Here is a 13557-nt window from a genome sequence, read left to right as displayed (position 1 = left end):
TACAGAATTTATGATTCCTCAAGAAGTTATTTAAAAAATACTTTTGTATTATACAAAATGCCAACTTACTACGTTTCTAAGTTGCTTTGGCTGACAATCTGGTATATTTTACTCTCCATACACTCCATTATAAATGTAGTACCATATCAATATACGAAATATAGCCTTTGGTATATTTTTAAGTACTTTTGTGGTATATTAATTGGGTATATTTTAATAATAATACATCACAGTTTTGTTGTTGAATGTAGTGCTATGCCAATATAACAAATATAGCCTTTGGTATATTTTTGGTATTTTGTGGTATAATAATTTGGTATATTTTAAAAATAATACTGTTTTGTTTTTAAACTTAGTACTATATTAATATACCAAATATAACATTGAGTATATTTTAGGATTATTGTGGTATATATTTTTTGGTATATTTTATAATTAATACCGCACTGTTTTGCTTTTGAATGTAGCGCTATGCCAATATAACAAATATAGCCTTTGGTATATTTTTGGTATTTTGTGGTATAATAATTACGTATATTTTAAAATTAATAATATTTTGTTTTTTATCTTAGTACTATATTAATATACCAAATAGAACATTCAGTATATTTTTAGTATTTTAGTGGTATATTAGTTCGGTATATTTTATAATTAATACCGCACTGTTTTACTTTTTAAATGTAGTACTATATCAATATACCAAATAGAGCATTCAGTATATTTGTGGTATATAAATTCGATATATGTATTATATAATTAATACCGCACTATTTTGCTTTTGAATGTGGTACCATATCAATATACCAAATATAACATTCAGTATATTTTTAGTATTATTGTGGTATATTAATTCGGTATATTTTAAGAATAACACCCCACTGTTTTACTTTTGAATGTAGTACTATATCAATATATCAAATAGAGGAATTCAGTATATATTTAGTATTTTTGTGGTATATTAATATATTTTAATTAAAAACAATACCGATTTGCTTTCATTCAAAATGAATAGCGAGTATCTTACAGTCGAGCATACTCAACTCTCACTGTCTTACTTGTTTCGTTTTCGTTTTTGCTATTTTTACAATCTGTTCAGCTTTCGAGGCAGAGTTTCTTTTGTGTGCTTGGGGGAATCACCTTAGCTCAAGTTACTCACTAATACTTCACTCTCTAAAAATTATTTGTTAGAGACTAACACAATTGCGGCTTATTAGCAATAAATAAATATAATAAAAATGTGCAACATCATTATTGTTATTGATTATTACATTAACATGAAATCGAGTTATTAACAGTCCTGCCAACTCATGAGAAAATAACTAGCCCGAAAAATTAAGCTTACGAAGTTTAAATTGAACTTTATTGTAAATAGTGTCACACGCTACAAATAAGAGAATTTTAACATAATAGAATATAATATTTAAATTTTCATACACAACATTTTTGTTAGGGTAATCCGTAAGTCTGCCATTGACTTTCTTGCTTTTATCATATTTCTAGTGCTGACGGCGACGAGTTCAACTCCTCCAACGTTATTGAAGCTTTAAGTGAGCTTTGAAGACAAACACACGCAGCAGAGCACAAGTGAAAAGCTTTTGTCTCTATTGGCGTAAGTATGCGTTTATTGATATTAGATTATTAATATGATTTATGATATAAATTGAAATACAGTCAGATACTTTGCACATGTGCTGGACTAAAACACACGCTGTAGATGTGAAATTATTTTATTATTTCCTTAGACTTTGATGGTCAAGTGAACAGAACAGAAAATCATAAAGAAAGAACACAAAAGTCTAGGGTATGCAGACAAAATAATGATAAAATGTTGCTATAAATTTTCAATTGAATGCATTCACAACAAATTTGAGCGTTCCATCATGAATTTTAGACACCCTATCATAATAATAATAGCGATTTTTGTAACATATTTTGTACAAGTATTATTTGAATAAGAAAGATTTAAGAAAGATGAAAAAGCTGAGTAAATAGTTAATGGAAGAAAGACATTTAAAGGTTAAAAGCCTGCTAAAAAAGGAAAGGTTTAGCAATTTTTTAAAATTGTTTGCTTATAAAAAGAAGTGTCAATTACATATTGAATATTGAATTGCCGCAAAACTAATTAGAAATGAGCTCGCTTGGCGGCAATCGAGACAAACCTGAGCTGCTCTGACTTGTGACCTGTTCTCACTTTACTGACATTCTGACGCGTCTCCGTTGTAGAGTATGCATGAGACGCTGTCAGGCATCATCGAGTGATGCAGGTGCAGGCAACATTTCAATTAAGGGCTCGTTGCAACTGGGCAACCATCAAAGCTTGCCCCGTCGGGAGCAGTCTGTCAGCTTTGAAGCTAACAACATCAGCGCGACGAGAACGAACGAACAACAAAAAAAAAAAAAAAGCTTCGATTTGCTGCAAAGCTGAGCCCTGGGAATGAAAACTGAAAACTGGGACTGATTGGCTGGATGGAGGGGAGGGAGACAGAGGAAGGGTAGAAGTTCTGGGTGACTTCAATGTCAGCCCTTTTTGGAATGGCCACAGGATGGATGATGATGATGAGGTGCGGGGATTGGAGGTCAATCAAAATTGAAGTTTCCTTCAAGCCGATGCCAAAGCCTGACGTCTGAGATGTAAATGTCAAAGTCAGATGCTGTTACCGAAGCTGAGGCTGAGGCTGAGGCTGAAGCTCAAACTCTTCTGGCACAACAATCAAAACGAATGCACTTCAAGTGTTGCAAAAACCGTTGACTGACACCTAAAATTCTCGCTTCAGGAGTGAGAGAGAGCGGGGAGAGGTGAAGAGGGAGGAGAAAAAAGGAGTGTGTCGATTGTGTCACAATCAATTTCACTCATAAATCTCAAATATTTCATTTTTACACATTTTATTTACATTTTTTATAGGGTTTTTTTTTGTTGTTGTTGTTGTTCATGTCGATAAGTTGACAGGCCAAACGCATGCATGAGTTGGCAGCGCTTGTCAAGCAAACACTGAAATGCATTTTCCGACTGTCAAGCGCCGAATGCATAAGAATTTGCCAGCTAGATGAGAAAATTGCAATGGGGAAATGCGTAAACCACACAGAGAAAAAAAAAACTAAGATCGAAAAGTAAATTTCAAACCTTGATTTGCGATTTTGTCGATCTTAAAAAGTACAATCTTAAAATAAGATTTTTAGTTTAAAAAAATCCGGAATGCTAAACCGGTATTTTAAGATTTTAATTTAAAAATCTTAATTTAAGAACTTTTCGATTTTAAATAAAAATGTTGAAACTTGTGTTTTAGATTGAAAAAATCTTAAATAAAGATTTTTCTCTTATCTTATTTTAAGATTAAAATCTTAACGAATGTTTTATTCGAAATTGAAAATAAGATTACGAATCATGACTTAACAACTTTTCGACCCTAAAAAGAACAATCTAGAAATATGATTTTTAGGTTGACAAAAATTCTGAATCAAGATTTTTATGCTAAATTTGCATTTTAAGATCAAAAACATCTTATATTAAAATTTAAATCTGATTTAAAAATGTTTTGAAATGAAGATTACGAATTCAGATTATATAACTTTTCGATCTTAATAGAGTCTTAAAATAAGATTTTGTTCTTTAATCATCGCTTTGAGATGAAAAAATCTTCTTTTAAGTTCGAAAAGATATCAAATTCAAAAATTTTTTTTTTGTTTCTCAAAAAATTGGAACATTCTTAAAGATTGTTTGATCTTGATTTAAGATATTGCCTTCTTTGTTAGATTTTGAGATTGTTCCATTCTTCAATCAAGATTATTATCTTAAGTTTCAGGATTGTTTGTAGAATTTCAATCTTGATTTAAGAATAAACTTGCTCGGCTTAATTTTGAGATTAAAAAATCTTCGTTCAATATTTTATGCTTTTTTCTTTCTGTGTAGATAGCAAAACCAAATTTGACATGCATTAAAATGCAATTAACTTAAACTAGTTGTTAAAATAAATGAAATAATTATAATTGTTTTTTTGGTTTGTTCAAAAGCAGCTTAGCAGCTTACTACTTAACTTTAAAACACGCAACTAATGATGATCCAAATGTTTGCATGAGTTTTAATCAATGTTCAAAAAAAGTGCGCTCTAATAGAAAAAGGGCAAACTGTAGTCAAAAAGAAGAGGTTGAGGTGTGGTAAATTGTATTTCAATTAGGTAAAAAGGCTTTTGCATGAGTTTTGTGTGGAAAAGAGAATGATTTAACGCGTGTTTCACTCAGTGCCAAAAGTTCTTTTTGTCTTTTTGATTGTAAAGTGAAACAGAATCAATAATGCAACAGCTAATGCGACAAACTAACCAATGAGGGTCAGTCGTGTGGCTTTCACATAGTTTGTTCATCGGGTTCATAGGAAAGTCAAGAGTTCGTGTATGGCAAATCAATTAGCCACAAGCTAAGTTGAAAGTTGAAAGCAGAGAAAGAGATAGCTAAAAGAGAGAGGGAGAGGGAGATAGAGAGAAAGGTAGCGCAGCTCATTAACGTCAGGCGTTGCATACTTTTAGATGCGGACAGCGACAGCGAGAGAGGAACACGAATAGCAGCTGCGTGCGAAATTTATTACGTATACGTAACGCGTGCACATACATTAAAGGTATGCAAATGCCTGCGCCGTGTGGAACAATCAGCGGGTGTTTGCTTTATTGCTGTTGAGTGTGATACGGAGTGAAAATAACTCACTTTTGATTTGTATAGACTCGACTTGAGACTCAACTCGAGAAAACAACAACAGATGTGTCGCATGTCGAGAGTCGATATCATAGCCCAGATAAATTGTAATATGGCCAACTGGAATGCAATATGTGCCTTACTATTGTCCGGCCGCATTGTTCAAATATGTGCTCAATCTTTGACTATAAATAAACATAGCTCAGCTGGCGATGTCGCGCAGTTTACAATAACAATCGAGAAGAGTCTCAAGCGAGAAGCAAGACACAGACACAGATATAGATATATATTCTTGTGTTCTCTAGTCACAATTTCAATGTTGCACACATCATACAAAGTGCTCCGGCTGCTGTTGCTGTTGTTAGAATTCGTACTCATTCCATTGGCTGTGGCACAAAACTATTGCGATCCGGCTTTGTGTCCGGGCGGATTGCATCATGTCGTTTGCGGCAACAGTGGCGTAAGTAACAAGCAACAAGCAACAATTTCGAATGCACATGACTTATGGATAACCCCCAAAAATTGCATTATTAACTAAAGTCTGTCCCCCCAAGAGAGAATGGCATGGCTAAAAGTTTATTGCCATTTTTGCAAAAGTCATTCCATTCCATTCCATTCCATTGCAATCTTCAGTCCTCCTTCCTTTTCTTTTGCTGTTGCAAATTATTGTTTGAGTAATGACCAAAGACTGCATAAATATTTATTTACGTTTTTGCCAAACAAAATGGCAAACAACATATTTGCCACATTTTTATTTAAATTGTAAGTCAAAGTGTGCAAGCAAATAAATCTCTCTTCAGACTTCAGACTCAAAACTGAAAAATACTTTAAACCTCTTGCCACGTTCTGGATATTCCCTATTTTAAAACACACAAACTGCACAACGTCAGCGTCATTTACATATTTATTTATTTATAAGTTTTTCTTTTATTTTCGCTATACTCATTTTATTTCATTTCGTTTTCATTTGTTTTTGTTTTTGTGCCTTGTATGAGAACATTTCTGACCTGTTTATTTGATTGTGAATTGTGTTATTTATTTCCATTGCAATTTCATTTAAATATATATATTATACTTCCAAAATACATGTTTATTTATACCATATATATATTTTAATTTTATTTACATTCAATTTCACATATCTGATTTCTCCACCTCCAGCAATTTGTGAGCGGTTGCAGCGGTGAATTTGTCCCGATCGATGCCCATATTCCGCTTATACTCCAGCTCCATAATGAGAAACGCAATCTAATCGCTGGCGGCGGTCTTTCTGGATTCCCCAGCGCTCTCCATATGGCCACAATGAGCTGGGACTCGACTCTCGCCCAGATATCCGCCTATAATACGCTCCAATGTCGCCTCGCCCACGACGAATGCCGGAATACGCCAACTTATCGTTATTCCGGACAGAATCTGAGTATTCTCTACACACGCAGCGGGGATATAGCCGATTTTCTGCGTCAAAGGATTGCGGCTTGGTTCGATGAATATCATTATGCGACGAGTGCAGATATGGAGGTATATAGACCAAGAGGAGGACCGTAAGTAGATATATAGATATAGATATAGATATAGATATAGATATAGATATAGATATAGATATAGATATAGATATAGATATAGATATAGATATAGATATAGATATAGATATAGATATAGATATAGATATAGATATAGATATAGATATAGATATAGATATAGATATAGATATAGATATAGATATAGATATAGATATAGATATAGATATAGATATAGATATAGATATAGATATAGATATAGATATAGATATAGATATAGATATAGATATAGATATAGATATAGATATAGATATAGATATAGATATAGATATAGATATAGATATAGATATAGATATAGATATAGATATAGATATAGATATAGATATAGATATAGATATAGATATAGATATAGATATAGATATAGATATAGATATAGATATAGATATAGATATAGATATAGATATAGATATAGATATAGATATAGATATAGATATAGATATAGATATAGATATAGATATAGATATAGATATAGATATAGATATAGATATAGATATAGATATAGATATAGATATAGATATAGATATAGATATAGATATAGATATAGATATAGATATAGATATAGATATAGATATAGATATAGATATAGATATAGATATAGATATAGATATAGATATAGATATAGATATAGATATAGATATAGATATAGATATAGATATAGATATAGATATAGATATAGATATAGATATAGATATAGATATAGATATAGATATAGATATAGATATAGATATAGATATAGATATAGATATAGATATAGATATAGATATAGATATAGATATAGATATAGATATAGATATAGATATAGATATAGATATAGATATAGATATAGATATAGATATAGATATAGATATAGATATAGATATATTAGATATATATACTATATATTCTACTCTTTTCAGAGCCATCGGACACTTTACCACCATGGTGAATGAGAGACAGAATCGTATTGGATGTACTATCACCCGATTTACAGACGCAAGTGGAGTGAGTGCCACATTACTGGCTTGTAACTATGCTGTCACAAATGTCCAGAACAATCCCATTTATCGGGCTGGACCACCTGCATCTGAGTGTATCAAGGGTCGCAATCCGAATTACACCAACTTGTGCGCGGATAATGAGGTCTACAGCTATAATACCTGGGCAGGTTAAACTATTATTAATATATAATATGTTGTAATTCTCACTCATTTGCCCCTGCACTCATTTCCTCAATAAAATACCGTTATCACTAAACCGCTATTTTTGTCCCAAACAGGGGAAGCAAATTGTCCTTAGCTTGCGTACTTTTGCGTACTTTGTAAATATCTCAAAAAGGATATTTCAATATCGTAAATAAAAGTACTTCCTTTTATCCGAAGCTTGGTATGTTTCAATATTAGCTATAAAGGTAATTTTTGCTACAATTCTTGAAGGATGCCTTAAAAATCCCATATTTCGTTGTAGGCATTTTCGTTAGGGAAATTAAGCCAACAAATACAATAACAACAGCAAGAAATGCGGATACAACAAGTACAATAACTAGCTAAGGACTTTTATACCGCGACATTTCATCCCAAAAGTCCTTGTCTTTCTCAAGTTATCCTAGAACTAGAAGTTTTCGCACTAGCTGAGTTAGCTGTTCTTAGAAGTTCCTGACGGTTTCTAGTGACCAACTTACAATTGCCGGATCAGGTGAAAATTTAGCAAATCATCTGGTGAAATACCAGGCGAACATAAATCAGCAGCAGGCAGAAATACAAAAAAATAACTTGCCTGCTCAGTGGCGTCATCTATTGTACACAGCCACTACTAATGAATATATGTACCTTAAAGTATGCAACAAAAATTGAATTTGTCAGCAGTGCAATTGCGCGCCAATTTGAAATTCATAATTTACAAGTATTTCAGCTTGCTAAAACCAACCGACAAGGAATTCCGTTAAAATTTTTAAACTACGAACGTTATTAAAATTTGAAAAAAACGTTCGCTTCCAATAAATTTTTTGTAGCATACTTTGAGGGTGCACCATCGACAATTTCCCGAAAATTCGCTATATCTCGGCCATATCCTGTCGGATTTTCAAAGGACACATATTGCTAGGATCGCAAGGACCAACTCCATCGATCGGCATCAAAATAAGGCAGGATAATATAAGGATCAAATATTTGGAATTTTGCAGTCTCTAATTTCGGGATATCTCAAGAACTACAAGGACGATTTCAATGTCCTTTGGAAGGATGATAGCTCTCATCAAAGGGCTTCGTTTGACACACAGGACCTGCAAGGATCAGGAAGGATATGGCTAAGATATACTAAATATTCTGTATACAAAGTATTGAATTTATCTCTGATCCTGTAAGGATACTCGTCCTTTTGATTGCACCAATCAGTTTGGCTTTATAAGAGCAATCCTTGTGCCAAAGGACATCGCGATCGTCCTTCAAATATGGCCAAAAAGCAAAAAAATACAAAATTATTTTTGAATTTTAGCGAATTTGCTTATTTTTGACGGTTACCGTTAAATTTAAAATTTGAAATTGGCGCGCAATTATTTTATTCGCTAGACGCCAACATAAATTGTGATTTCAATAATAGACGCTAGAGGGCGCCAGTGAGCTTGCAAGTTAATTTCTTGCATTTCTGCTTGCTGCTGATTTATGTTCGCCTGGTATTTCACCCGATGATTTACCAATTTTCACCCTCTCCAGTTGCTTCAAGTAGACCGACCGGCCACTGGATATCATCATGAACTGCCAAAAACCACCAAGTCACCAGCTGAAATACCAGGCCAACATAAATCAGCAGCAAGCAGAAATACTCGCAAATTAGAAATTTGAAAATGGCGCCCAAGTGCACTACTAAAAATATGCAATTTTTGTTGCATACTTTAAGGTAACGCATATTCAGTAGTAGCGATGTTTTACGATAGATGGCGCCACTGGGCAAGTAAGTGATTTTTTCATATTTTTGCTTGCTGCTGATTTATGTTCGCCTGGTATTTTGCCAGCTGCAATGGCTCAATTTTGCCTTTATCTGCAAACCAATTCAAAAGCTAAAATTTAAAAATAACCGACAAAAAAGCAAATTCATTGAAATTGCACAACTTTTTCATCATTGACTATATTTTTGGTTCTGAAACCAAATGAATGATATAATTTTTTTTTGGTTTTTTTCTATATATCCTTTTTACTGTAGTTATGGATAATAACTAAGGATATATTTAAAATCCCTGAATGTCCTTTGGACATTTTGCAATAAAAGCCTATCCGGTGTATTTTGGATATTGTCTTTGCTAAAAAAAGCATCGCTAATGCTATAAATTTCAGGATATTTGCTAATACAGTTTTCAAACCATTTTGGCGGTTTACAAATCAGCTTAGTATTTAGATTGTATCGACTAAAATGTCCTTTTAAACTTCCCAACATATTAAGTGTATTTCTTAGCTAAGAAAAAATTTGTTTCAAAACCAAGTCCTTTTTTAACTTCCCAACTTTTGTAGAGTAATTCTTAGCTAAGAAAAAATTGGGTTTTAAAACCAAATTTATTGATGATGGTGGAAAGTCAATACAAATTTTACAAAATCTATTACAATTTAATGATCGTGGGTTGGTGACTCCTTTGACTTGACGATACGAATGAAGATTGGTATATCCTCAATTTTGGTCGGATTTGTGGTCGAATGCGTAAATGGCTCGACACAATCATCCTTGAAATTGGACCATTTGCGAGACTTGATGAAATCGCGGAAAAGTGTCTTTCTCGAGGGAATACAGCGATCCAAATAAAATCGCATACGCTGCCAGATGTGGCCAGGATTCTGTTCGTCCTCCATCAACCAATAGCGGGGTATTAGCAAGCATTGGACTGTGGTTCGCGCCATGAGAACGCGATGATCGTTCGTCTCGCCAACGCCGCAGAGGCCACCGAAGTACATGGATCCAATGTCGATAAAGTGTGTGGCATAGTTGTCATCTTTCTAAAAAAAAAAACGCATAGGAATGAATTATGAAATTGACTAACAATGTTCAAGTTGGATTTAGTGTTGCATCGACTAATAAAGTAATCGATAAGTAGAACATTTTACCGACGCTCTGATCGATAACGATTTTGTTGACGCTGTTGTCTCAGAGCGCGTCGTAGCGGTAAATATCTCCGACTCCTCTGATTCGACTTCTTCCAACATCATTTGATTGGATTTGCTCGACTTGTGACCCATAAATGAGATAGCCGCCTCTCGGCCCTCGGCAAGCTGATTCACTAGACTCGAGGAGTAATAACGATTTATCATCGAACCGGAAATGCGAAATCCATCGTATTCATCCTCCGAAAAGTCGCCATAGAAGTCCTCGAATTGATCGATTACTCGATAGCTCGATTTGCGCACATCCGCCACTTCGGCATTGGCAATCGATTTGGCATAATGACGTCGATGAGGCATCGCTGGTGGCTCCTCTTCAACCGGTTTCGGTTTCTGATTCAAGAACTTACAATGTGCTTCGATTTTCGAGAATTCCGCTTTGCGTTTCTGCATGGAGAATGAGCTTTGAATTTTACACATAACCCAAAATACCTATGGGACCTACTGCTTTCTTCTTATTGTAGCCGAGTTCATCGAGCGATGAGCTCGATCGCAAGATTTCTCGGACATCGAATGGTTCCGGTTTGTCGTCTTCCGCATCGTTCTCGCTCTCGTCCTTCAACACCTCGGGCAGCTCATACTGCAGTTCGCCCTTCACAGTGTTCACCTAAGTTAACACAATTATCAATCAATTTAAGAATATACTAAAGTATGATCTACCTTCATGTGCAAACACTGCAGGAGCACACACTCGCCACTGAGCACAAAGTGCACATGATTTATGCTGTCCTTCTCCTCGGGATAAATTGTGCTCATCGGATCATACTGTCGTATCATTCCAAACTTACAAGCACTCACCACCTGAAACGATGCTCATTAATCATTCATTCCTTCTTCAATTTCATTTCATTTTAATAATCACCTGAGCTTCGGTCATGAAGCGCAAATAGCTCAGCGAGGCAATTGCTTTCTTTTTCTCCAGCCAAACTTTCTTCACATACGGCATCAAAATGGTCTTGAAATTAACATCGTCGAGCACCAGAATTTCACAATTAGCTAGTAAATAATAATCTATATCATTTTGCTATCATCATTGTTTGCAACTCTACTTATGGCTGTGTATGTGTCCATTCGAAGACCTTTCTCCAAAAGTTCCACTTCCCCGATCCAATCGCCGGGACCACAAAAAACCTCGGGCTTCGATTCCATTTTTCGTGTAACCTAAGGAACAGCACAAAAAGTAGTAAGAAGGCTCCAGTCGAGTGTGCTCGACTGTGAGATACCCGGTAATATTTGTAAAGTATACCAAATTAATATACCCGAAAACTACCAAAAGTATATCAACGGCTATATTTGGTATAATCGCTACCCATTGTGAATAAAAGTAAAATATTTTAAAATATGCCAAATTAATATACCATAAAAATACTTGCAATGTACCAAAAGTTATATTTGGTATATTAATATTGTACTGCATTCAAAATATACCAATGTGCCAATTCACCTAAGACCCGTAGTAAGTGGTCTTTTTTATCCATGTATAGTAAAAGTATTTTTTAACTTCTATAACTACAATTTGACCGCAACAAAATCAATCATAAATTATATTCATTACTGAATGTATCAAAAATCGTGACTCTAGCTTCAATATTACGCTTTTTATTCGATATTTATGGATTTACGGGGGCGGAAGTGGGCGTGGCAACAATTTGGAACAAACCTGATCTGCGTGCAAGCATAACAAGTGCTGTTCAAAAAGAATTGCATCTCTATCTCTTTTAGTCTCTGAGATCTAGGGGTTTTTACGGACGGACAGACAGACGGACGGACGGACGAACGGACATGGCTATACCGTCTCGGCTATTGGCGTTGATATATGTTATAGCATACTTTTTGGGTTCGCAGATGCCTCCTTCTGCCTATTACACACATTTCGTAGAGTCACAAACTTAACTCTAATCGTAGCAATAGATATGACTTGGAAATACCCATTTTCAGATTTTGTTTCTTTTTATGTTTAACTCACCTTGTTCCACACCTTTCGGGACATCTCAATATCTCCGCTGACCACAAAATAAACGCAGATGGCCACATCGCCCTCCTTCATCAGGACACGACCCGCGGCAATCTGCATGAAGCGCAAATGCGGCACAAGACGAGCGCGAATTTTCTAACAAATGAGCAAAAAGTTCATATCGGATCGATCTATTATACTATATAGTTAAGAATCGTACCGGTGGCACTTGAGCAAAGCTGCCGAGACCCGCAACGATAAGACAGAGTTTCTTTCGCTCCTCGATGGTACGTTTGTGATGCGCTGTGGCCAAGAGTCCTTTTTGCTATCGATCACGCTAACGTTAATCTGGGTGATCTGATGAGTGGTGAATACTTACTGCCATGGTGAGTATGCCAGTCTTGTGCTTCTTGCGCACCATCATTGCAACATTTTTGCGCACATTCAATGTGAAGCCGCCATCGTCGACCTCGGTGATCCACAAAGTGTTGGCCAATGCAATGCGAATGAGTTTCTTGAAACGCATCCTTGCATGCTTCCTGCGCAGCAATTCATCGCCCTCCTTGTTGCGCTTCGACATTGTCTACAACAAGGGAGAACAAATTCTAGTGTATTTTATAGTGTTAGGTGTAAAGAGTTTTCGTAAGCTTGTCCGACTGATTTCATATAAAGTTGTGAGTGCTGCCTACTAAGTTGAAGTTGAAGGAAGAATTCAATTTCTGATTGGAAAAAGCCACATTGATATGTATTCAATATATAAATATCGATCAATGATATATCGAAACTAATATCGACTTTAAAGTTAGGAAAATCGATTCCACGAGCATTTCTCAGTATCGAGTTTGATCAAGTTTCACTTTGGCGTTTTCAAAGCCACAAATGAACCAACAAAAAAATGGGCAACGGTAAATTTTTTAGTATAACAGCTCTTTAAACAAACTTTTACCACCAAATTATCAAGAAGTGAACGATCAAGATCATCCAAAAAAATTGAAACAGAATGATTTTTAAAAATCAATATCGCTTTACACGCAATTGTATTTTGTACATTTTTGCTGTGGTGAGCACAGTTTCAATTCACCTCGATAAATTATCGCGTGTCTGAAACAAAATATCGAAAATGTGTGCTCGATATTTTCGCACAGCTCACGAACGTAGTTTTCTACCGAGTTTTTTTTCTTATGGGTTTTTGCAAGGAATAAATGTAAAATTTGAAATGAATTGAGAA

General features: G+C 34.8%; 2 protein-coding genes across 2 annotated transcripts; one reads left to right on the top strand and one right to left on the bottom strand.

The window, feature by feature from the left end:
* Nucleotides 1-4954: 4954 nt before the first annotated feature.
* LOC117565813 (antigen 5 like allergen Cul n 1) lies at nt 4955-7490 on the top strand. The gene is made up of 3 exons (XM_034245113.2): nt 4955-5140; nt 5842-6221; nt 7154-7490. Exons 1-3 carry the CDS (start codon nt 4997-4999, stop codon nt 7404-7406), a joined length of 777 nt encoding a protein of 258 aa, XP_034101004.1. The 5' UTR covers nt 4955-4996; the 3' UTR covers nt 7407-7490.
* A 2275-nt stretch (nt 7491-9765) lies between these two features.
* On the bottom strand, nt 9766-13002 carry LOC117577871 (uncharacterized). Its single transcript, XM_034262828.2, has 9 exons — nt 12709-13002; nt 12550-12654; nt 12342-12485; nt 11425-11536; nt 11238-11371; nt 11036-11176; nt 10821-10982; nt 10322-10762; nt 9766-10213 (listed from the first exon to the last, which is right to left on the bottom strand). Exons 1-9 carry the CDS (start codon nt 12907-12909, stop codon nt 9830-9832), a joined length of 1824 nt encoding a protein of 607 aa, XP_034118719.1. The 5' UTR covers nt 12910-13002; the 3' UTR covers nt 9766-9829.
* Nucleotides 13003-13557: the final 555 nt, after the last annotated feature.

Source organism: Drosophila albomicans, chromosome X (genome assembly GCF_009650485.2).
Source record: "Drosophila albomicans strain 15112-1751.03 chromosome X, ASM965048v2, whole genome shotgun sequence".
Taxonomy (NCBI): domain Eukaryota; kingdom Metazoa; phylum Arthropoda; class Insecta; order Diptera; family Drosophilidae; genus Drosophila; species Drosophila albomicans.
This window is presented reverse-complemented; position numbering and strand designations above follow the sequence as displayed.